The sequence below is a fragment of the Rhincodon typus genome, chromosome 23 (assembly GCF_021869965.1).
Source record: "Rhincodon typus isolate 14 chromosome 23, sRhiTyp1.1, whole genome shotgun sequence".
Taxonomy (NCBI): domain Eukaryota; kingdom Metazoa; phylum Chordata; class Chondrichthyes; order Orectolobiformes; family Rhincodontidae; genus Rhincodon; species Rhincodon typus.
Window position 1 is genome coordinate 6593702 of NC_063354.1, and position 25173 is coordinate 6618874.

The window sequence follows — 25173 nt, forward strand, 5'->3', positions numbered from 1 at the left end:
TTTCCACATTTGATCACTGTCTAATCCTGGTAAGTAGGCATCAACCTGCAGGACTTGCCTGAATTTAGGATTAAGTTCTGCATACAACCCAAAAAGCTCTTCTTTTAATTTCCTTGGCTACGTTTGTTTGTTTGCAAGGTATTTATGACTAATATACAGAAAAGACAGACTGCATGTTAAAATATTCTCAAATATATTCAGTCAAGGTTGACAACCCTAATATCAAGTTAAAACAATGTGGTGTTTGTTAGGTTTGTATGCTTATGCACCACACCTCCTGACCTACTTAGGGGAACCCCTACCTGAGCATCCTGAACCAAAAATACCTGCTCCATGAGACAATAGCATTAAAGCTACCTACAGATTTTTGTATTGAATTTTTAAAAATCCTTAATGGCACAATATTTTTTACAGGAAATGTGGCATTATACCATACTTGAAACTGTGTTAGATGTTTTAAGTGCAAATTGGTTTTGCCAACACTTCATGAATGAGATCCCTTTAAATAATTTTGTAATAATGAATGGGAAAATGATAATATTCAGAAATACTTAGAATCCCAAACATCATCTGTATTGTCAGTCTATTCATCCCACTCTGTGTGCAGACCCAGAAGCACTCTCCAATTGGTCCCTCTTGCTGCTCTTCCCCATGACCTGCAATTGTCTTTTGAAAGTTACTACTCGATACAGTTCTGGCATGCTTTCAGATAATACATTCCAGATCAGATTATTTTTATGCAGCAAGTCATCATACTTCCCTGGCTTTTTGCTGAATATTTTAAATCCGTACTCTTTTATTATCAATCCTACTGTCTTGCCAAGGCGGATCATTTCTGTTGTCCCTCACCCCCTCCATATTTATGAACATAGCAACAAATATTAAGGAAAGATTAAATGATGAGGAGAATAATTCCAGTTTCGTCCGTCTTTCCTCAAAGCCAGTCTCATTCCCAGTGCTAAGCTCCCCTGTACCCTCCTCAACTGGTTCTGCCATCTTCAAGAATGAGAAATTCCTTTTGTAATAATGACTAATACACAACTTCTTATCAGTGGTTCTTGAAAGGTAGACTGTGAAGAGATGTTTGAATTAACAACATTAAACTGCAACCAGAATGAAAAAACATTTCATTGCATATGATAAAAGTAACAAAGAATTGGAGTGACTTGAAGAATGATTTTCTCTTGGGCATCAAAATGTTTGTTTTGTTTTTATTGTCTGTTAACTTGAAGTTACTTCAAGTACAGTTCACATTTAAAGAATTGTTTAAAGTGCTGGGCATGTTAAATTAGGAGAATCACCAAAACTAGAGAATAGCTAAATTTTTTGATTTCAATTGAATCTAATTCCGCACTGTGTTTTCTAAACACGTTTTTTTTCCCCCATAACGTATAAAGCCACCTTATTAAATACTTCTGTGAAACTGCCTCTGAAACTTCTTTGGATGCTCTGTCACTGACCACTACAGTAAGCAAACAGCAAAAAAGACTTCTGGTCTATCAAACCAGGTTTCACACTGGGATCTGATTTGTGCAGTATTACTAGCAGTTGGGATCATAGCAACAGGTACCATTGAAATGGAGTTGTGTTTGAACATTTTATTTCTGCCATTAGTGGCTTACAGGCTGACATGCGCTTTGTTTCTGGTCTTTTTTAAAAGGACATGGTCTTGAGAGATGGCAGCATTGCTGCAGTATTCATCATCCTGTGGTGGTGAGCTATATTCTTGAACACAACTAAGCAACTGGCTAAGCATTTTCATAGGGCAATCAACCATATTGTGGGTCTATAATGCCATCCTTGCATGGTCTGGGCTGCATGGAAGACAGTAATCCTACTGTAATTGTTCCTGTCCCTTAAAGTGATTTTGAGGACAGTTGGCCCAGAGAAAAGCTTTGCTTCTCTTCAAACCATGCAGTGGGATAGTAATACAGTCCAATACAGAGGTTGTACTGAAATGTTTGTACAGATTACAATGGGAATTTGAAACAACCTTTTGCTGCAGACTCCAGACAGTGGCAAAAATATGTCATCCCTGTTTATACAGTTATTTCATATTAAGTAAACAATGCAGCGGTGTATCCAACCTGTGACCCTTGAAGTAAGTGCGGCCAGCTCCCTATCTCTGAAGTAGGAAGCTCGAGTTCAATTCCCACCTGCTGCGGAGGTATGTAATAACATCTGACCAGGTTGATTAAAAATATCTAAACCCAATTAATAGAAAAACTGAGGCACTATTAACATTAATGCAATTTGGAATGAGTACGATTCAGGTTCTGCTGCATAACAAACCTAAAACACAAAGATCACAACAAGAATTTGTTTTTGCATGCCAAAATTTAATAAGTTTGTCTCAGGACATGATCATGTAGAAAAGTTAGATCAATAGAACTGCCTTTCCTCCGCTTGTAAATATGTGGGCAATAATCCACTACAGGATAAAAATGTACAAAATAATTTGAATGGAATGAGCTTTACAGTATTAGTGTCAAACCATCTTGTAAACATTGATGCATACATGTAGAACTGAGTAGCAGCAGGCAATAACAGTAATCTTTTAACATGAGGCACAACCAGTCTGCATTTCAGGATGCTGACATTGTAGAAAGATCTGCTCACTGATTCAGGATAAGCGGAGTAACTATTAAAGTAGTATTTATATTAAAATCTCCTAAGCTACCATTGTACATTGGAAAATGTAAAGTGATGCAGAAGCTAGAGTCTATACACAGTAATCATCTGTTCCCACTTAAATTAACTCAAAAGGGTCATTAAAAGAGTGGTCTGGATTTCAATATGGATTCTGTGCTCCAGTTGAATTAATTTTCCCTACTATGTACAACTGTTCCATTTCTTTTCCTGGTTAAATAAATGCATGAGGTTTAGGAAACTATAGTTCTTTGATAACCTGAGCTCTTTTAATCAGATACCCAAGAGCTCATTCCTCAATAGTGAATATTTATAATGGTGTTTTACTGTACTGGAAAGATGCCATCTGGAGTTGCCGCTGTATTCTCTCTGCTTCCAATTCTCTGAAGTACACATCATCATCCTCCTGTATTATCATTTCCTGGAGTTCACGAATTTCCTTTTCCATCTTTGCACGCAATTCTTTCTTCCATTTTTGGAGTGCCTAGAAATTCAAGTAGTGTTAGAAGTGAAGATAACAAGTTAGGGATAGTAATTTTCATCCGAAATCTAAGCACAACTAATTTGAGTCTATGTTGTTAATAGCAATGTAATTCAGCCCATTTATATTGGAGCAATGACTCATTAGTTGTGCAACATTACAATAGGAATGCAGCTAACAAGGAGTTAGAGTTTGAAATAAGTTTTTCAAAGCAAATAGCAAGGTGTAGACATTTCTGTGCTACTCTCGGACAAAGGATTCTTCCATCAGTAAAGTCACTACAGTCCCAAAGCACCAGAGGGGTGCTGTCTAGAGAGAGAGATGACTGGCAGTGGTTTAACCCCAGGGTCACCATGCCTCAGGAAAGTGGAGAGGTTGAAAAGGAGGCATGTTCAAGGTCACCTCAGCTTCAGCAATTCCATCTGCGCAGTTGGCGTCACTGCATTGCAAACTAGCTGTTCAACCAACTGACTTAAATGCAATGTTCTTGCAAACATATCAAGTGCTTTGCAGTTTCTGACAGAGACAAAAGACAGCAAAGTCATAGTTTGCAAGTTTGCTTTGTGTTGTAGATTTTAAAAAACACGGATTCTTTCAGGGAACACTGGTCAGAGCAGAAGAAAATGAAGTTACCTTGTTTTGTGCAGCCTCCCGAAGGTTAACTTTCTGCTGCTCCTGCGCCAGAGTTTCGGCCAACATTAAAAACTAGATTGAAAGTAAAGTCTTTTTTTTTGTCAGTTCATAATTAACATGTTCAACGTCTTAACACTTTAGGCAAGAGATTGCTTATTGCTAACCATAAATTACATCTAGGACAGATCAAATTAAGTAGCAAGTTCAGTTGCTAGTATAATACATTAAGGGCATTTAAATTACGATAAATCACTCAAAAGAATTTATTCTGCAAAGTGACTGCTTGGTATCAAATATACTGGATTGATTTTTCTCACCAATTTACCTCTTTCTAGGGCAAGGCCAGTCATGCAGAGAAACAACTTTTAGCCATTAGCTCCTCTACCAATTTAATGAGCCTTGGCATAAAGGCAGCAATCTAGATTGGGGCCTGAACCTATGATTTTTTTTTCACTCAGGCTTGAGCAGATAATCCAGGCTAAGAGATGCCTTTCGAGACCCTGTGACCCCTTGAGTAAGCATGAAAGATATACTATGATACGATTTAAAAGAGCAGGTGATTTCTTCTAGGGTCATAGCTAATACTTAAAATTACCAGATGATTTATTTGTGACGTTGGTTGATAGTTACATGGCTGTTTGTGGAACCTTGTGGTGAAAATTATGTACTGTATTTCTCCACATTACCAAAATGCCTGCACTTCAAAAAGTACTTGACTGTCCTACTGTGGTACTTTGGGAAATCAGGTCTTGACAGGCACTGTATAATTGCAAGTTTATTCTTCAATGTTAGACATATACTGTGCAATAGTTTCTTGAAGTAGTAAAATGTTAAAACTAGGTTATTGAAAGGTTCCTATTTTTCTGTATTCAAATACCTGATCTCTATAGTAATTCTCCATTGACTGCAACTCTTCCTTTTGTCGTTTCTTATACTCCTGACGTTTCTCTTTGGTGTAAGTCTTCAATTCACGTAATCTCTGTTTCTGAATCTCCAAACCTTCTTCAAACAGGGTTTTAAAAATCTTTAGAATTAGGAAAATAACATTAGGCCACTTCCTACGGACAGAAATAAGTTACTGCGTATATCTGCATTAAAAAGCCCCCTGATTATACAGGTGTTTTTCAAAGAAAATTCTCCTCCGATACAAACTTCCTCTGATGTTCATTGGAATACACGTTCTGCAAAGTACATTTTGGTTTGACACTTCATAAAATGAGACCAGCACTTTAAATGTTTTAGTGTAGTCACCAATAATTATGTACTATACGGTGCCTTAAAAGGTAGCAAAATGTTCCAGCTTAGAGACCTTCGTTTGATAAATTATGGTAAATAGTAATGATTGGGAAAAAACAAGGAAGTGACTAGTTTAAAAACAAGGAAAAAAAATGTAGGATGAAGAGGAACAAGAGAAAAGCATTTTGGCCAATACCACAGATAGTCTTAGTGATGAGTATTGTGTGCAGTGTGGACTTAAGCTCAGGATGGAACAAAATGCTGATGTCACAGCTTCGCGACAAGGGAATCATAATTGTAATTAGAGGAGATTCAGGCACATTTGGGGTCACTGTAGTTAGGAGTGAGGGAGGTAGAAAGTGTAAAGACATCAATTGAATAAATATAGAAGCTAGCCCCAAGCTTTTTAAAAAAAAGTGTTTGGAGAGGGACAGTACCAAGATCAGAAATTGAACAGAGTCCAAAAATAGAGTACAGCAGAATTGGCTGCATGGAGCTAGAAAGAGAAGAAATGTCCGGCATTGAGACACTGACGACAGCAAAGCCAAATAACAGCAATGCCAAAAAAAGACTTTTTTGAAGATTCTATTGTAAATTGTTGGTCTGTAAAACATAAGGTGCCAAAACGCCTCCAATCACATGGCCCAGCTAAACTCTGGATGTAGGTTCCCTGGGAGGAAATGCTTTGCTCAAGCCTTTCCCCCGATGTGTGAACACAAAACTCTCAGCCTCACATCAGCAATGCTGCTTGCGCTGTAAAAGAAGTATGAGTGTGACTTGCCAGATGCAGTTTTGTCCCATCCACAAATAAATGTGTTAATTCAGAGAACTATGCAGAACAGGAAGTAATTTTCCCATTGGGTTTGCCTTACTCTTTCTTCTCGAGTCCTTGCTCGCATCATTTTTGCACGCAGTTGAACGTGGTAATCGTTATAGTATTTCTTGGCACGGGCAATTTGCTGCCTTCGCTCCTTCATCTTGTTCTGGGCAGATTTCTGCTGCCGAATTCGTTCCTTGAACTCTTTCTGAAGGAGAAGTGAAAAGGTAGGTGGTTTGGAAGAAATCAACGCACAGTACCTCAAAGAGCTACTGGATTAGATATGTAAAAGAAATTAGATACGTCCAGGGCCAAACAGAATATTAGGTGGGGAACCACAGCTAGAATGATCACACAGCCAAAACAGACTGCCTATCATAGTAAATAAAACCAGCTTGGGACATAGAGTATTGAAGAGTCAAAGTAAATAATAACAGTTTCACTAAATAGTATTTTTAAAAAGTTAATTTCATCCTTTATCAAGCCTTACCAGACGCAGATTATGTTCCTGTTCCTTTTTAATGATATTAATTAAGAGATCATGCTTTTTCTGGGCTTCTTCAATCTAATAAGAAAATAAAAAGCAGTCATCATTGTTTAGCCTTAGGAGTTTGCTGTGTACGCTCAAATGGTATCCCTGCAACCCAGTAATATCTTTAAAACATTGAATATAGAGCCATATTACCCATTCCTCCTCACCCCCAACCCACCCTCCAAACACACACAGGCAGTTTGTCAGTCCATCAAAAGCAAACAAAAAACATGATTATCTACAACATGATAAAAGAATGAGGCATGAGACGCCACTCACTGCTGACTGCAGCTTGGCTTGGCTCCGGTCCCCATCAAGACCAGACTTGATCAACTGTTCTATTTGCTTAAACTGCTGCTTCCACATCCTATTCATAGCATGTGGAGAGAGTGGCAGATAAGGAAACTCTTCCAATAATAAAGGCAGAAGGTCATTATCTTGTATCTTCACTGCAAAACAAAAAAGTAACAACACTTAAATATCTAACTAGAGAAAAATACAAACAATAGAATATATATCATCTGAGTTTATTCAAACATCACAGCCAACTCTTGTAGGTTAAAAGACAGGATTTTGGTCAGTGTCAGATGGATATAACATTGATTGTGTGGCTCTGAAGTGTACCAATCATGCACTAGATGGCAGTAAGCTGCAACTGCCTCCAATTGATGGAGTCCAGCACCAGAGGGCAGCAGTACATCTTATCCCAGTGCTGCCGAGAACTTGTTCACCTGGACAGCCCCCACTTATAGCAGACACAATGCAAGCCTGGACCTCTTGAATAGGCTTGCAGCCATCCATTTCTAGTGAAATAAATCTGTAATCGTGTTTAATCCTTCTTCACAATCTGAAGTGTGGAGTGATGTTGGCTGTATACATTTAAACAGCCAAAAAGACAACCACATCAATTATGGTTCGTGTGTGGAATGAACTGCGAAAGGAAGTGGCAGATAGTATTAAAAGACGTTTAAGTACGTGAATAGGAAAGGTTTGGAGGGAGATGGAGTTCAATTTGGATAAATGCGAGGTATTGCATTTTGGTACAACAAAGAGAGGCAGGAGTTATACAATTAATGATAGGGCCTTGGTAGGGTTGTAGACAGAGGTATCTGGGGCTTCAGGTACATAATTCTTTGAAGTCTGTGTCACATATAGACAGGGTGGTTAAAAAGGCGTTTAGCACGCTTGCCTTCATTGCTCAGTCCTCATGTTGAGGTTGTGCAGGACGTTTGTAAGGCCTTGAGGAAGTGGTGGATGCAGACACAATTACATTTAAAAGACACTTAGCTAAGTACATGAAAGGTCTGGAGGGATATAGGCCAGAAGCAGGCAGATGGGACTAGTCTAGTTTGAGATTATGTTTGACATGGACTAGTTGGACTGGAGGATCTGTTTCCATGCTATCTGACTCGTGACTCTATAAAAAAGAAACCATGGTTGGAATGATACTTTGCAGCTTAAAAAAAACCTTCCCAACCATCAATTGTTTTATTTTACTTTTTGTATACAAATGCAAAGGACAGTGAAAGAATTTTTATCAATTTTCAGAGGGAATTGAGAAATGAATAAATACCATAACAGGGCTATCAAAGGACGAATAAATTGGATAATTATTTCAAATCAGTGGGGTTGGAGGAAGAGGATTCAAATTAAAATATCTTACACATCATCAAAATACACTAAACAGCACAGCTGAAAAGATGTCAAAGAAAAAGTTTGAAGAAAATAGAAATAGGGGATTGTAGTGGTAGTGCCCCACTGCTTGGCTAATAGTTCCCTGGTTCCACCTGCTCCAAAGGTGTGTAACAACTCTCTGAACAGGTTGATTCAAAAATAAATTGAAGAATAGAAACAAGAAGTATTTTGTAATAGGAGTGGAATTTGCAAGTAACTAAGATATGGATGAATTCCTTCGCAGTAGTGGGATAGCATGTATTTTTATTGCCCATGCATCACAATCAATTAATTATTTCTACAACTTGCCTGTATACAAGTTCACAAAAATTAACATGTTACATTTGGGGCAGGATGGCGGTTCAGTTGTTAGCATTGCTGCCTCACAGTGCCAGGGACCGGAGTTCAGGCGACTGTGCGGAATATGCGTATTCTCGCTGTGTCTGCATGGGTTGCCTCCAGGTGCTCCAGTTTCCTCCCACTTTGGAGGAGCAGTGTGAACTTGATGGGCCAAATGGCCTGCTTCCACACTAAGGATTCTATGGATTTCACATTATTTCATTTGAGGTCCATCTTGATTAATTTGAAATTTGATCTCCTAAATCCCCTCTCCCACTTCACCTTTTCACAGTCCTCAACTGTCTCCTGTTTCCATGGCTGAATTTAAAAAATACATTATTCCAGACATTCATTATATCCCAGCTCTCCCATTTGCTGAAATGTAACTCTGCAAACTTTGTTGCTTCCCTGCAAAATTATGGCAGTTTTTTTGCTGTCAAAGGTTCAACATTCTATTCCAGAATTCTCCCGACTTGCTTCATCTCTGGCCAAGCCCAATGTTTGGCCGCTTCTTTGATCACCAGCCCAACAGACTCTTTCCTTGGCACCTGCTTAGCATCTGTTCACCTTCCTTTCTCCTTTTCATGAACTACTTAGGTAAGCTCTTATGCTAAAGAAACCATATTAAAGTGCATGTTATTCATGGCTGTGAAGACATCCATAGCCAGTCCTCCTTGGAGTTCAACAGAATGAAACAGTTCAAAACACAGGTTAAAATTACTACTGTAAATACTAGGGCAAAGTTCAAAAGGGTTGTTGGGGCTAATTTATCCAGTGTATTTTGGCTCAATGCTAAAGGTTCTGTACAATTATCCTTAGTAGTTCCACAAATTAACATTTCTCTCAATCACAATTTTCCACTCAGCAGAAATCAAGCTATTTCTTTGAATTCTTACTAGGAGTTGCTTTCCTTGGCTTTGTCACTCCTGTACGTGTCCACTGGCTGTGCTTCTGCTTTTGCGGTGTGGTTTTTGCAGAATAAACTTTTGCTGGCTGTGGAGTTTTTGGAGTTTCTTTGAAGATATTTTCTTTACATTCTTGTTCCTTCATAACAGATGTGCAGAACAAATGTAAATGTCAAGTATACAAAAGGAATAGTCTGCTTATTTTTATATGGAGTCTTGGAGCATCACAGAACTCATCACATAACCAATTATATTGAGTTAATACAAATAGAGACAAATAGCAATGAAGAATTAAACACTGGCAGGATAGTCAGGAGTCAAAAGAGCTATGTGGATTTTGTCATTTGTTACTCATTATGTCCATGAATTTAAGAAATTACATTTGGAGACCATTACCAAGTTATGTCCTTGTGGGAAGGAAATTTTCCATCGATATCCAAATTAAAACTCCATACACCCAGCAGTGTGGTCGATTCTCATTTCCACTCCAAAACAGCCTAGCAAGCCACTTAGTTAAATAGACTCAGGCAATAAATGCTCATCTTCCTAGGTGATGCCCACAGTATTAATTATTTTTTAAAGAAAAAGCAAGCTCTGGCCTGATAATTACTAATCATCTTCACTAAACATTTAGAAAACAAAAATCAAATCAAGATACATTTAACACATATCACTCACTGCTTTCTTGACACTTTTTTTCTCTTTTTCAATTTTAGATTTCTCCTTCATTTTGTAGTTCTCCAGTTCTTTTTTGTAAGAGTCACTCACTGCCTGTAATGAGGCAAAAGGAAAGAAAAACTCAAATGTGTGTGCACATCACTATTAAGTGTTTGACTACAAGATGTTACCATTCCAGTTGATAGTAATAGAGGACAAGCAAAATCCCAGGAGTGAAACAGGACTGGATAGGCTATAAATTTCTACCATTTGATTACTACTGTGATCAGTCACTGAACATAGTCACAAGATTCTGCCAGTGTACTTTTAACAAAAAGAACAGAAAGTGTATCACATTACAACTGAACATCACTAAGGTTAATTCGGAAAGATCTTCTCAAACAGCAAATAAAAAATTTTCAACCCTTTCCCCACTGACAATTCCCATTAAAGACACGCAACAAACGTGGTGAAGTTTCATGCCCATTATTCTATTCTTTTTTATTTAACTGAGGAGTTTGCATTTTCCTATTGTGACTTTCTGCATCTTAAGCTAGATGTAAATCTGCCTCTCCAAGAAACAAATGCACTGACTTAAATCACTGACTCTTAAAGCAACTGGACAAAACCCTACAGTTTTAAAAATAAATATGTTGAGGCTGCTAAATAGCTTCACTTCTGGTCTTTGGTTCCTTTTGTCTTAAAATCACAACTTAGTAAATGCTTCAGCTATTATCTCAAGGTAGTTTGTCTAGTCGTTTAGCTCAAGTCACATGATTTCTTGGGAATACTTTGACCCACTCCTAAAAGAAAAGTTCCACATTTTAAACAGCTACCTTCACAGAACTGAAGATATTGCAGATCCCAAATATTATAAACCTTCACTGAACAAAATCATGAGGGGCAGACGGGAAGAACATTTACCCCTTGGTGGTGGGATCAACAACCACAGGGCACTGATTGAAGGTAAGGGACAGGAGATTTACAGGTGATAAGAGGAAAACCATTTTCACCCAGAGGGTGGTTGGAATCTGGAACTCGTGGGCTACAAGGTAGGTAGAGGCAGAAACCCTAGTAACATTCATTGTATTCAAATTTATACTTGCGCTGTCAAGGCATACAAGGCTATGGCTAAAGTACTGGAAAGTTAGATTAGTTAGGTGGTTGATTTCAATTGGCACAGAGTCAATAGGCTGTAGGGTCTTTTTCCATCCTGTACACTTGTATGGCACATCACGTGGAAAAAAAATGTTAAAAAGGTACCTTTAAGATGCATTTATCATTTGTATCAATTTCCTCATCACTATTCCAATTTTACATGCAAAGCTATAACATTTACAAAGCAAGGTATCTAAATCATAGAAGATCCGAATCTTGCCAACTCATTACCGCACCATCCTAGGCCCCAAATACACCTTCCAGGTGAGGCAGTATTTTATTTGCACTTTGAATATAGTCTACTGTCTTTGCTGCTTGCAGTGCAGTCTCCTTTACACGGAGGAGACCAGATGCAGATTGGGAGATTACTTCATGAAACACCTCCACTCTGTCCACAGGAATTATGCCAATCTTCCAAAGCCTTGCCATTTCATTAAACCACCTTGTTCCAATGCTATCCTTTCCATTCTTGGCCTGCTACAGTGTTCCAATGAAGCACAATGCAAGCTGGAGGAACAACACATTTTCCATTTAGCCTCTAGGACTCCATAGTTTATTTCCACAACTTCAAAGTATGACCTCTGTACTCTATGCTCCTACATTCCATTACCTTGCTCTGGCTGAGTCTGGTTTGTGGTTTGTTGTGGTCTACTCAGCAGAGTAAACCCATTCTCTCCTTTTCATAGTTAACATTTACCTACTTTATCCCCCTCTCTCACTACTACTTCTCTCTTCCCATCCCCCTCCAGATACAGCCAGACTTGTTTCTCCTACATTCTGTTTTTAGTTTGGTCTAAGCTGAAGTATTGCATTCACTTCTGGGTATCATATCTCTGATGATCTGAAAGTACTGAAGAGGGTGCAGAAATGATTTATGAGAATGGTTTGAGGAATTTCAGTTATGTTGGCAGATTTTAGATATTCAGGCTGGTTTTCCTTGAGGAGAAAGCTGACAGGTTTATTGATTTATTGTAGTCATGTACTGAGATAGTGAAAAAGTCTAATTTTGTGTGCTGTACAGGCAGATCGTACCATACAAAGTACATCAGGGTTGCAGAACAGAGTACAGAATACAGTGTTATAGCTGCAGAGAGAGAGAGAGAGCGAGAGAAAGCATGGAAGAAGTTGTTCTTGAATCTATTTGTATGTGTATCAAACTTTTGTACTTTCTGCGTGACAGAAGGGGGTGGGAGAGTATAACCGAGATGAGAGGGGTCTTTGATTGCATTGGTTGCTTTCTCGATGCAGCAGGAAGTACAGTTGGAGTTAATGGATGAAAGGCCAGTTTATGTGACGGACTGGACTGTGTTCATGACTCTAGTTTCTTGCGGTCTTGGGAAGAGCAGTGGCATACTAAGCTGTGATGCATCCAGAGAAGATGCTTTCTGTGGTGCATTTACTAAAATTGGTAAGTCTCCTTGTGGACATGTCAAATTTCCTTTGCCTCTGGTGGACCAGGACAGATTGTTGGTGATCACACCCAGGAACTTGACACCCTCGACCATCTCCACCTCAGCACCATTGATGCAGACTGGGGCATGTCCTTCACTCCACTTCCTGAAGTCAATGACCAGTTCCTGAAGTCAATGACCAGCTCCTTCACTTTGCTGACATTTGAAGGAGAAATTGTTGTATTTACACGATGCTGCTAAGCACTCAATCTCTTTCCTATACTCTGTTAAGTGATGTGAGATCCAGCCTACAATAGTGGTGTCATCAGCAAACTTGTAAATAGCGTTGAAGCAGGATTTGGCCACACAGTTGTGAGCGTATAAGGAGTATAGTAGGGGGTTGAGTATGCAGCCTTGCAGGGCACCGGTGTTCAGTATTACAGTGGAGGAAGTATTGTCACCTATTCTTACTGATTGCGGACTACGGGTCAGGCAGTCGAGGATCCAGTTACAGAGTGGGGTGCAGAGACCTAGGCCTCAGAGTTTAGAGGGAAGTTTGTTTGGAATTATAGTGTTGAAGGTGAAATTGTATTTAATAAGTAGATCCTGACATAAATATCCTTGTTATCCAGATGTTCCAGGGATTTCTTATGTTCTTATACATCTGGATATAAATTGTCCCATTGGGAACACCCAGCATGGGTTCATGAAGGGTAGGTCATGTTTAACTAATTTGGTGGAATTCTTTGAGGACATTACTTGCATGGTGGACAATGGGGAACCTGTGGATGTGGTGTATCTGATTTCCAGAAGGCATTTGACAAGGTGCCACACCAAAGACTGCTACATAAGATAAAGTTGCACGGTATGACAGGTAATGTATTGGCATGGATAGAGGATTGGTTGACGAGTAGGAAACAAAGAGTAGGGGTAAATGGGTGTTTTTCTGGTTGGCGGTCAGTGGCTAGTGGTGTGCCTCAGGGATCAGTGTTGGGACCGCAATTGTTTACAATTTACATAGATGATTTGGAGTTGGGGACTAAGTGTGGTGTGGCAAAATTTGCAGATGACACTAAGGTGAGTGGTAGAGCAAAGTGTGCAGAAGACACAAAGTCTGCACAGGGATATAGATAGTCTAAGTGAGTGGGCAAAGGTCTGGCAGATGGAGTACAATGTTAATAAGTGTGAGGTCATCCATTTTGGTAGGAATAACAGCAAAATGGACTATGTTTTAAATGGTAAAAAATTGCAGCACGCTGCTGTACAGAGGGACTTGGGTGTCCTTGTGCATGAATCGCTAAAAGTAGGATTGCAGGTACAGCAGGTAATTAAAAAGGCAAATGGAATTTTGTCTGCCATTGCTAGAGGGATGGAGTTTAAAAACAGGGAGACTATGCTGCAGCTGTATAGGGTCCTGGTGAGGCCACAGTACCTGGAGTACTGTGTGCAGTTTTGGTCTCCTTACTTGAGAAGGGATATACTAGCACCGGAGGAGGTGCAGGGGAGATTCACTCGGTTGATTCCAGAGTTGAGAGGGTTGAATTATGAGGAGAGACTGAGTAGGCTGGGATTATACTCATTGGAATTCAGAAGAATGAGGGGAGATCTTATAGAAACATATAAGATTATGAAGGGAATAGATAAGGTGGAGGCAGGGAGGTGGTTTCCACTAACAGGTGAAACTAGGACTCAGGGGCATAGACTCAAAATAAAGGGAAACAGATGTAGGACTGAGGTCAGGAGGAACTTCTTCACCCAAAGGGTTGTGAATCTGTGGAATTCCCTGCCCAGTGAAGCGGTCGAAGCTACCTCGCAGAATGTTTTTAAGGCAAGGCTAGATAAATTTTTGAACAGTAAAGGAATTAAGGGTTATGGTGAGCGGACGGGTAAGTGTAGCTGAGTCTCAAAAAGATCAGCCATGATCTTATTGAATGGCAGGGCAGGCTCGAGGGGCCGGATGGCCTAGTCCTGCTCCTAGTTCTTACGTTCTCATGAATGTCGGGCCAGGGAGATGGTGTCTGTTGTGGACCTGTTGTGCCAGTACGTGAATTGCAAAGGATCAACACAATTTGGTATCCTGGAGTTGATGCAGGCCATGACTAACCGCTCAAAGCATTTCATAATTATGGAAGTCAGAGCCATTGCGTGGTAGTCATTGAGGCATGCTGCATGACTTTTCTTTGGCATCAGGATGGTGGTGGCCTTCTTGAAGCAAGTGGGGACTGCAAATTGTAATAAGGAGGGCTTAAAGAAGAGGGGTACAGATATGGTTAATGGTAGTGTTTTTTCCCTAGGATGGCGGATTTCAAGACTGGGGGCATATTAAGGTGAAAGGAGAGAGATTTTAAAAATTTGCCCCTCATGTCTTTAAAGAGGGTGTTTTACGTGTGGAATAAACTTCCTGAGGAAGTGGTGGCTGTGGGCACAATCACAATGCCTAAAAGACATTTGGAAAAGTACATGAATAGGAAAGGTTTGGAGGGATATGGGCCAGGAGCAGGCAGGTGGGACTAGTTTAGTTTGGGATTATCTTCCACATGGACTGGATGGACCGTAGGGTCTGTGTCTATGCTATATGTTTCTATATTTTATATCTGCAAATACTCCTGCCCAATCGGTCTGCACAGGATCTGAGTGCACGGGTGGGGACTCCATCTAGTCCAGTTGCTTTCGGTGGGTTCCCTCTAACGACCTAAAGTCTGCAGTGGTGAACGTGGGTACAGGTGCATCTGAGCTGTTGGGATAGGTGTCATTGCTCACTTTGACAGGTCAGTGAAACATAGGGTACATTGAGCTTGTCAGGTAGGGATGTACTGTTGCCTGCAACTCTGTTCAACTTTGTAGCCAGTTAATTCATGTATGCCTTGCCACAAACAAGGTGTTCATGTGATAACAAGGTGTAGAGCTGGATGAACACAGCAGGCCAAGCAGCATCAGAGTAGCAGGAAGGCTAACGTTTTGGGCCTAGACCCTTCTTCAGAAATGGGGGGGGGGGTTCTGAAATAAATAGGGAGAGAGGGGGAGGCGGATAGAAGATGGATAAAGGAGAAGATAGGTGGAGAAGAAACAGACAGGTCAAAGAGGCGGGGATGAAGCCAGTAGAGGTGAGTGTAGGTGGGGAGGTAGGGAGGAGATAGGTCAGGCCAGGGAGGATGGACAGGTCAAGGGTGCGGGATGAGGTTAGTAAGTAGGAGGTGGGGGTGGGGGTGGGGCTTGAGATGGGGGTGGGGGTGGGGCTTGGGAGGCGGGGACGAGCTGGGCTAGTTTTGGGATGCGGTAGAGGGAAGGGAGATTTTGAAGCTTGTGAAGTCCACATTGATACCATTGGGCTGCAGGGTTCCCAAGCGGAATACGAGTTGCTGTTCCTGCAACCTTCGGGTAGCGTCGTTGTGGCACTGCAGGAGGCCCAGCATGGACATGTCGTCTGAGGAATGGGAGGGGAAGTTGAAATGGTTCATGGTTGGTCTGGGTCTCAAGCTTATTCAAAATTATTAGTGGTCTGGACAAATTAAATAGGACTTTTTGCTGATACAGGGGCAAAGTTACATAAGTGAAAATAGATTGTCATAGTGATGGATTAAATGAGATCAGAAGCTTGTCCAGAGGTCAAATGTGATAAGCAGACCAATTAAAATGTGGACTAGTGCCAGAGCGAGAGCTGGAGTCAGCAGTAATGAAGCGAGTTTGGAGTAGTGATCAAAATAACGGCTTTAGTTGTCCCAATATTTAACTGAAGAGCTCTGCTCATCCAATACTAGATGTTGCACAGCAGGTTGATGATATCAATAGTGGAGTCGTCGAAAGGGAACAGTGAGGTTGAGATTTGAAATCAGCACGTGTGAAAATTATTGTTGTTTGTTGCTGTCATATTGTCCAGAAAATCTTTTTGCACTTACAAGCGAATCAAAGCAACAGAAAGAATTAATTCAGCCCAACAAGTTCACTCTTAGTTGATACAGTGTGGAGTTGGAGGAACACAGCAGGTCAGGCAGCATCAGAGCAGCGTTGACGTTTCGGGCCTAGACCCTTCTTCAGGATGGGGAGGGGGAAGGGAGCTGGGAAATAAATAAAGGGAAGAGGGGTGGGGTTTGGGGGAAGGTAGGTGGGATGGCGATAGGTGGATGCAGGTAGGGGTAGTGGGGATTAGTCAGATAGGTGGGGAAGGAGATGGACAGGTAGTGTCAGGTCAAAAAAAGTGAGGATGAGAGGGAGGGTTGGACATGGGATGAGGCTGGGGATGGGGAGATTTTGAAACTGGTGAATTCTATGTTCAGACTGTAGGCTGAGGTGGAATATGATTGAATCAACATTATTACAAAAGGTTTATGCATGGAAGGTCCAATATTCTCTGCACTCTTTGTTTCATTGAAAATTTCACATGAAATGACCTGGCACCACAGACTGCCTAACCACAGGAAATAATCCAGTTTTCCAAATTAATTCCTGGGATATGAGAGTTTTCTTGGGAAGGGCAGATTTATTTCCACTCCTTAACTGCCCAGGTTGGTGGTAATGGTTTCCTGGATTACCGAAGTAGGTAGTCGAGGCTTAGGTACCCCAGTCACTCGGTTGGAGCATACCAGGCTTTTGACCAACCAATCCTACAAGTTTTATAAACTGCAACTCTCATATTTATCCACATGTTGCCTCCGTGAACTCATCGGCAATATGCAGTGTTCTGTTAAATATGTAATTTTTTCAAACAAACTTACATGCCTCAGCCAACATTTGATGTGAATAATATTCAGGCAAGTGACAGTTCTTTTTAACAGCTCACCTGAATGATACATGTTCTAAAATGTAATTTGTAATCTTCATTCAGCCTCTAGTACTTTGCTCAATTCATCTAATAAATTTCAGAACTGTAGACCAATTTTGATGTGACACCACTAATCATGACTGACCCAAAACTGCACCAGTTTGGGAAAACGTGGCTAAAAATAAAAATGTCTTAAAACAAAATCACAGTACACTTGAACAGAACAAAAAAAAAGTTCTTTAAATGTGAAACGTGGGAATCAATTAAAAGTGCAAAGGCAACTAACATTCAACTGGACTGGCTAACTGCAATGTGGAACCAAATAATAACTTCTTTGATACAACATAGTTGAATATTTCATTCCTTTACATAACTAATTTGGTAAAAGTTGGTGGAAGTTCAGAACATTCATTCTATTAATAAATGCACTGTTTACCCTACAAAAAAATGTTAGCTTGAAAGGCTGTTAGTTGAATAGATTAATATTTCCATAGAATCCCTACCGTGTGGAAACAGGCCCTTCAGACCAACAAGTCCACACCAACCCTCAAAGCACTTGACCCAGACCCAGACCCATCCCCCTATAACCCACCTAATCTACACATCCCTGAATACTATGGGCAATTTAGCGAGGCCAATCCACCTATCCTGCAAATCTTTGGACTGTGGGAGGAAACTGGAGCAACCAGAGGAAATCTGTGCAGACACAGGGAGAATGTGCAAACTCCACACAGACACAGTCACCCGTGGAATTGAACCCAGGTCCCTGGTGCTGTGAGGCAGCAGTGCTAACCACTGAGCCATCATGCCGCTCCTGAAGCAGGAATGATGAATAGGATGATTTGTTGCTTTTCAAATGGTTCTTAAAAAAGGTCAGATTTATTTTTCCAAAGTGCAACAAACTGATTTCAGCTTGCTTAAAGATAGTCCTTTTACCTTTGCTTTCATCCTCTGCTGGTCCATTTCTTTTTGCAACTCTCTACGAATTTTCCTCATCTGTCCCTTCGAGTCTTTATTGACAGCATCTTCAAACTCAGCTTGTAGAGTACGTCGTGGTGGTGATGGAGAAAGAGAGCGGGCACGTGCTGGCTTCCTGGTTTGTTTTGCTGCATTACAATGGATTGAAAGAAAATCAGACAAGTACTTATAAACATTTGCCCAAAGGGACTGATTTGACATTTATTCATTGTTTTGATACCGTTCCTGTATGAGAACAATGTTCCTTTCGTGATCTTTGTCACTTAAATACTGTCATTTTTAAACTGGCCTAAAGACAACAAGTTGATTATAGCATCTCAAGTACTTTTATTCTGGACAGAATAAATGTTTCCTTACTTGTTCCAAATATCTAAATTTGATACTAATTATATTTCATTCTACTTGACGTCTCCAGAATTCAAATATATAGGCTAAACATCAGAAGGTAAATTATGTGTTTTCTGCAAGGTACAGCAGGTATGCCACTTCCTTACGTTAAAATAATTAGGTCTTGCTTTAACATGTAAAACTCCAATTTATGTTGCAGCATGTGGGCCAGAAGAGTTTCAATGCATCTCATTTCAGACGTCAGACGATGTTGGCCTGCTAGATCAAATGTGTTTTTTAGATTGATTCGAGCAGTAGTTTAAACCTGAAAGTGGACACTCCACACTGTTTGGAGATGGTGAGAACTGCTGATGCTGGAATCAGAGTCAATACAGTATCGAGCTGGAGGAATACAGCAGGTCAGGCAGCATCAGAGGAACAGGAAAGTCAACGTTTCAGGTTTATACCCTTCATCAGGACTGGGGAGGGGAAAGGGAGCCTGGAAATAAATGGGGTTGGGACTGGGGGAAGATAGGTTGGATTATGATAAGTGGATGCAGGTAGGGGGTAGTGGAGATTGGTCAGTGGGAAGAGTGGGGTGGATAGGTGGGAAAGATGGACAGGTTTTGTCAGGTCAAGGAGGTGGGGATGAGAGGGAGGGTTGGACATGGGATGAGGTTGGGGTTGGGGAGATTTTGAAACTGGTGAATTCTATGTTGAGGCCATCGGGCTGTAAGCTCCTGTGGTAGAAAGAGATGTCGTTCCTCCAAATTGCGTGTGGTGTCATTGTGACACTGGAGGCAGCCCAGGATGGACATGTCACCAAGGGAGTGGGAGGGGGAATTAAAACGGTTGGCAACTGGAAAGTGTTGTTGATTATAGCATACAGAGTCCAGATACTTTGCGAATCAGTCACCGAATCTGTGCTTGGTTTCACTGCGGTAGAGGAGACCACTTCGGGTGCAACGCCTCTAACAAACCCCATCCTCCTAGACACCACCCCACAGCCTCCTATCCTCCTTCAACCTCATTATCTCCAACTGCCGTTGCAATATCAATCGCATGAATATCTCCATCCCTTCACTCACTCCAACCTGTCCCCAATGGAATGCACGGCCCTCCGCTCCAACCCCAGCTTCACCATCAAACCCACTGATAAAGGGGGTCCTGGTGGTGGTATGGCATACTGACCTCTACATCGTGGAGGCCAGGCACCAAACTGTCTGACACCACCTCCTACTGACCCCTCGATTATGACCTCACCCCTGATCACCAAACCATCATCTCCCAGACCATCAATAACCTCATCATCTCAGGAGACCTCCATCCACAGCCTCCAACCTCATCGTTCCCCAACCCCGCACCACCTGTTTCTATCTCCTTCGCAAAATCCACAAACCTGACTGCCCTGGTCAACGCATTGTCTGTGCCTGCTCCTGCCCCACTTACCTCAACTCCGTTTTTTTCACCCTAGTCCAGGAAATTCCCACCTACATTTGGGATACTACCCACGCCCTGCACCTCCTCATCTTCACCATGGACATCCAGTCCCTATACACCTGTATCTCCCACACGTATGGCCTAAAAGTCCTTCGCTTCTTCCTCTCCTGCAGATCCAACCAGTCTCCCTCCACTGACACCTTCATCTGCTTAACGGAACTTGTCCTTACCCTCAACAACTTTTCCTTCAACTCCTCCCACTTCCTACAAACTGAAGGGATAGCTATGGGCACCTGTATGGGTCTGGGCTATGCCTGCCTCTTCGAAGGTACGTGGAACAGTCCTTCTTCTGCTGTTATAGTGGCACCAACCCTCACCTCTTCCTCCACTACACTGACGACTGTATTGGCACTACCTTGTGGTCCCATGAGGGGCTTGAACAGTTCAACTTCACTAACACCTTTCACTGAAACCTCAAATTCACTTGGACCATCTCCGATACGTCCCTCCCCTTCCTGGACCTTTTCGTCTCCATATCCAGTAACTGTCTCAGCACTGACATCTATTTCAAACACACCAAGTCCCATAGCTACCTTGACTACACCTTCTCTCACCCACCCTTCTGCAAAAATGCGATCGCTTACTCCCAATTCCTCTGCCTTCACCACATCTGCTCCCAAAATGGACTGTTACACTCCCAGACATCCCAGATCACCTCCTACTTCAAGGGCGGTAACTTCCCCTCTCCATTGATTCATAATGCCCTCAACTGCGTCTCTTGCATTTCCCACACTTCTGCCCTCAAACATCCTCCTCCCAACAATAATAAAGACAGAATCACCCTGGTCCTCACATATCACCCCACTAACCTCCAAATCCAGCGCATCACCCTCTGCCACTTCCGCCACCTACAATCCGACCCCACAACCAAAGAGATATTTCCCTCCCCAACCTTACCTGCCTTTCTTGGGGACCGCTGACTCCGCAACTCGCCTGTCTGCTCCACACTCCCCATCAACCCCACCACATCCAGAACCTTTTTTTGCAACCGTAGGGAGGTGCTACAACTGTCCTTACGCCTCCCCTCTCACCTCTGTCCAGGCCCCAGACAATCTTTCCAAATCTGAGAGGGATTCAGCTGTACATCCTCAACCTGGTGTACTGAATTCGTTGCTTCCGATGTGGTCTCCTCTATGTTGGTGAGACCAAGCACAGACTCGGTGGCCGATTCACGGAGCATCTGTGCTCTGTACGCTATAGTCAACACCACCACCTTCCGGTTACTAACTATTTTAACTTCTCTTTTTCTCTCCACTCCCCCCGTCCCAACTTCCTTGGTGACATGTCCATTCTGGGCCTCCTCCAGTATCACAATGACACCACCCACAAATGGAGGAGCAACACCTCATTCCACCTCAGAAGCCTACAGCCCAATAGCCTCAACATACAATTCACCAGTTTCAAAATCTCCCCACCTCCAATCTCATCCCATTTCCAACTCTCCCTCTCATCCCCACCTCCTTGACCTAACACGACCTGTCCATCTTCTTTCCCACCTATCCACCCCACCCTTCCCCCTGACCAATCTCCACTACCCCATACCTGCAGCCAGCTATCACCATCCAACCTACCTTCCCCCAGTCCCAACCCCCTCCGTCTATTTATTTCCGAGCTCCCTTCCCCCTCCCCAATCCTGATGAAGGGTGTAAAGCCAAAACGTCAACTTTCCTGCTCCTCTGATGCTGCAACATGCTGTGTTCCTCCAGCACCACACTGTATTGATTCCACATTGTTCATCATCTCCACACTTTTGGGGGTTGGTGGGGGGTGGGGGTTTGGAAATCATGGTGGTTGTTACGTCATATTCACAAAAACATCTTATGAGCAGTGGGAACAGTATTAGCAAAGTAAAATACCACGTGTAATCCTGCAGTACTCAGTTACAACCAGCAGAGGTCTTCACGGAGTCAGCTGAGCATAAGGTTGATGAGAGAGTTAAGAAAAAGGTGCCTACAGATCAATTGCAAAATTGTTACATTCCCACATGTTCCAATCAATTCCATATCCACACGTTTCTTTCAAAAGAGAATGGCAGCAACTAAATGGGCCTTACATTCAGAGAACATTTTCTTTGCAATTTTAGTAGCATGTCAAAATGTGCAATTATTTATATAGTGAAAAGAAAAAATTTACGGACACCCAGTAATCCCCTCAAAGCATAACTGGGTTTATGTTTTACATTAAGAAAATTTTGCTGTGCATAAATTTGTAACGATCACTGATGATATCAAACTCAGTTGGAACTGTATTGAACCCAACAGTGCAAGGAGTTGACAAATGGTTGCTAGGTAACATTGCAAATAAGGCAATATTGTTAGTATTTCACTTGTGCCCATTAACTTTAACTATTTGTGTCAGAATTTTCATCTCACCTGTTCCAGCCTAAACAATAATACATCAAAATTTAAAAAACCAAGACATTTTGAAATAAACTAATGAAGATTCTCTTCAGAAGCAGTGAAAATCTTCAAAATTATGATGGAAGTTGATAGAACATAGAATATAGAACAGTACAGCACAGTACAGGCCCTTCGGCCCACCATGTTGTGCCAACCTATTATCCTACTATCCTGCATACCCTACATTTTACGATCCTCCACGTGCCTATCCAAGAGTCGCTTAAAAGTCTCTAAAGTATCTGACAGGATCTGACAAGCATCTACAGTATCTGATAGGGGTAGACAGAAAATGTTTGCATTTGTAGTGGACACCAAAAGTTAGAGTCATAAATAAAAGATGGGCCATGTGTTCTGCCCAAAGGCAATTCCTTAGTTCATTATCTGATGACAATAGTTACTAGTAAGTCTGATAGGGAATTCAATAGAAGTTTCTTTACCATAAATGCCTGAAAACAAGAAACTCATCACCACAAATTGGTTGAGGCAAACAGCAGAAATACTTTCAAACACAAGACACAATAGATGCACATGTTGATGGGATTAGAAGAGGAGGAATGGAAGGACACTAACACAGACCATTAACAGTCTCTTCCTCGACAAAAGCAAAGCAGTGCACACCATCTCAAAGATGCACTGAAGTTAATTCACCAAAGCTCTTTTGACAGCATCTTCCAAACCTATAACTTCTCCACCTAGAAAAAGGGCAGCTTGGAAGCACCACCACCTCCAAGTCATTCATGATCCTAACCTGGAACTTCTCTAAAATCTGGGAACTCCCTTCCCAATAGCACAGTACGAAGGATATATCTAACCCTATCGCCACTCCACAATGGACTGCAATGGTCCATGAAGATAGCTCACTGTTCCCTTCTCAGGGGCAATAACTGCTGCCCTGACCAGCAACACCAGCATCCTGTCAACGAATATAAAAGAAATAGATGGGCCAAGTGTTTCCGTGCTGTACATACTATGAAATTGATCTGGACTTGACTTGTAGCTTGGACCTGCTCCAAACTTTATCTCAAATGCAGTTTAACAAGTTCGAGATCCCTCACCAGGCAAATGCTGAGCTCTTCTATATTCTGTGATACTGTCACTGTGTTGAGACAATTTATCTTCTTCTTTGAAATTATGAGCATCATAATTCTCACCCAGGGCTTGTTTCAGCATCTGTTAACAAGATAACATCAGTCAATTCATAGATAGCTCAAGTGACGATTCATAGGATTCTAAGAACTGTATGAATCATGGAATAATGTGGCATCAGAAGAAGAAGTCATTTGTCCTAATGTACCTTTATAATTAAACCTCCTGTAAATTTTTCCCCTTTAAATAAAATATGTTTGGTTTTGCAGGTTACTACTGTATCTGCTTCCATCACCCTTTCAGACGGCATATTCTTGATCATAACTCACCGCTTTTAAAAAAAGTCTAATCTTTCTTAAAGAGAGAACTGAGAGCAAACTAGTGAATAACAAGACAATAACAGGCTCTTTATATATTAAAAAGGAACAAGGTGAACATAATTATATAACTATCACTAGGGAAACCATTGCGGCTCAAGGTTGATAAGTCTCCTGGACCTGATGAGTTGCAATGTAGGATATGAAAGGAAGTTGTTACAGACATAGTGGATGCACTGTAGTAATCTTCCAAGAATCCTTAGATTTTGGAGAAGTCCCAGATGATTGACAAACTGCAAAAGGTAACAAATTTATTCAGTGAAGGAAACAGACAAAAAAAAAGGTACTACAAGCCAGTTAGCTTAACATCTATCATCAGAAAACCTGTTAGAGTCTATTATAAAGGATGTAATAGCAAAGCATTTAGAAATACATAATGATGATCAAGCAGAATCAGCGTGGCTTCATGAAGGGGAAGTCATGCCTGACAAATTTGAGAGTTCTTTCAGGTGGTAACAAGCGGGATAAAGGGGAACTGGGGAGCATTCTAGGTTTAGACTGCGCTTAGAATATCATGAATAGTTTTGGTTGCCTCATCAAAGGGAAAATACACTTGCATGGTAAGCATTCCAGAGAAGGTTGAACCCAGATATGGGGGGATTTTCTTAGGAGAGATGGAGTAGGTTGGGTTTGTACTCATTGGGAGTTCAGAAAAATGAATGAGAGAAGACCTTATTGAAAGATAAGATTCTTAGGGGGCTTGGCAGGTTAGGTGCAGCGAGGTTATTGTCCTTGCGGGAAAATCTAGAGCCAGCTATCATAAATCTCAGTTAGGAGTTGCCCATTTAAGACAGTGAAGAAAAAATTTGAGTGTAGAAAATCTGTGGAATTCTTAACAAGCCAGCCTCAATGGCCCTCTATAGCAAAATACATCCAAGACTGTGACAGATTTCTAAGCAGCAAGGCAAATCAGGGTATAGGGATAAGGCAGGAAAGTGGGGAGGAGGATTAACAGATCAACCACAATCTCATTGAATGGCAGAACTGTATTAAATGCACCAAATAGTCGACTTATGTTCCTAAGCTGTTTTGATTCGTTGCTTTTTTTTTGCTACTGAAAACAGGTTTTACTCTTTCTCTGTTAAATACCTTTCTGACCTTTAAACACTTGTAGTCACAATTTTCCTTAACCTTGTTATTGCCAAAACTGCAGTGTCACTGGTTTCTCAGTACAAGAGAATTTGTTTTGGTGCCATTCTAGTAAATTATGAGCAAAAACACTGGAAATCGGAAATAACAGAAAATACTGGGGGGGGGAGGGAAAAAAAAAAAAAA

The 25173-nt window shown here is 41.3% G+C and overlaps 1 protein-coding gene across 1 annotated transcript in view; it reads right to left on the reverse strand.

The window, feature by feature from the left end:
• Positions 1 to 2318: 2318 nt before the first annotated feature.
• Positions 2319 to 25173, reverse strand: part of LOC109934830 (centrosomal protein of 95 kDa-like) — a 49621-nt gene continuing 26766 nt past the window's right edge. Inside the window, exons 13-22 of the mRNA XM_048610859.1 lie at positions 23491 to 23605; positions 18168 to 18337; positions 9945 to 10037; positions 9258 to 9405; positions 6628 to 6797; positions 6307 to 6381; positions 5872 to 6024; positions 4641 to 4787; positions 3764 to 3835; positions 2319 to 3133 (exon numbers count right to left, since the gene is read on the reverse strand). Coding sequence (XP_048466816.1) covers positions 2960 to 3133; positions 3764 to 3835; positions 4641 to 4787; positions 5872 to 6024; positions 6307 to 6381; positions 6628 to 6797; positions 9258 to 9405; positions 9945 to 10037; positions 18168 to 18337; positions 23491 to 23605 — 1317 coding nt within the window. The 3' untranslated portion in view covers positions 2319 to 2959. The remainder of the gene's footprint in view (positions 3134 to 3763; positions 3836 to 4640; positions 4788 to 5871; positions 6025 to 6306; positions 6382 to 6627; positions 6798 to 9257; positions 9406 to 9944; positions 10038 to 18167; positions 18338 to 23490; positions 23606 to 25173) is intronic.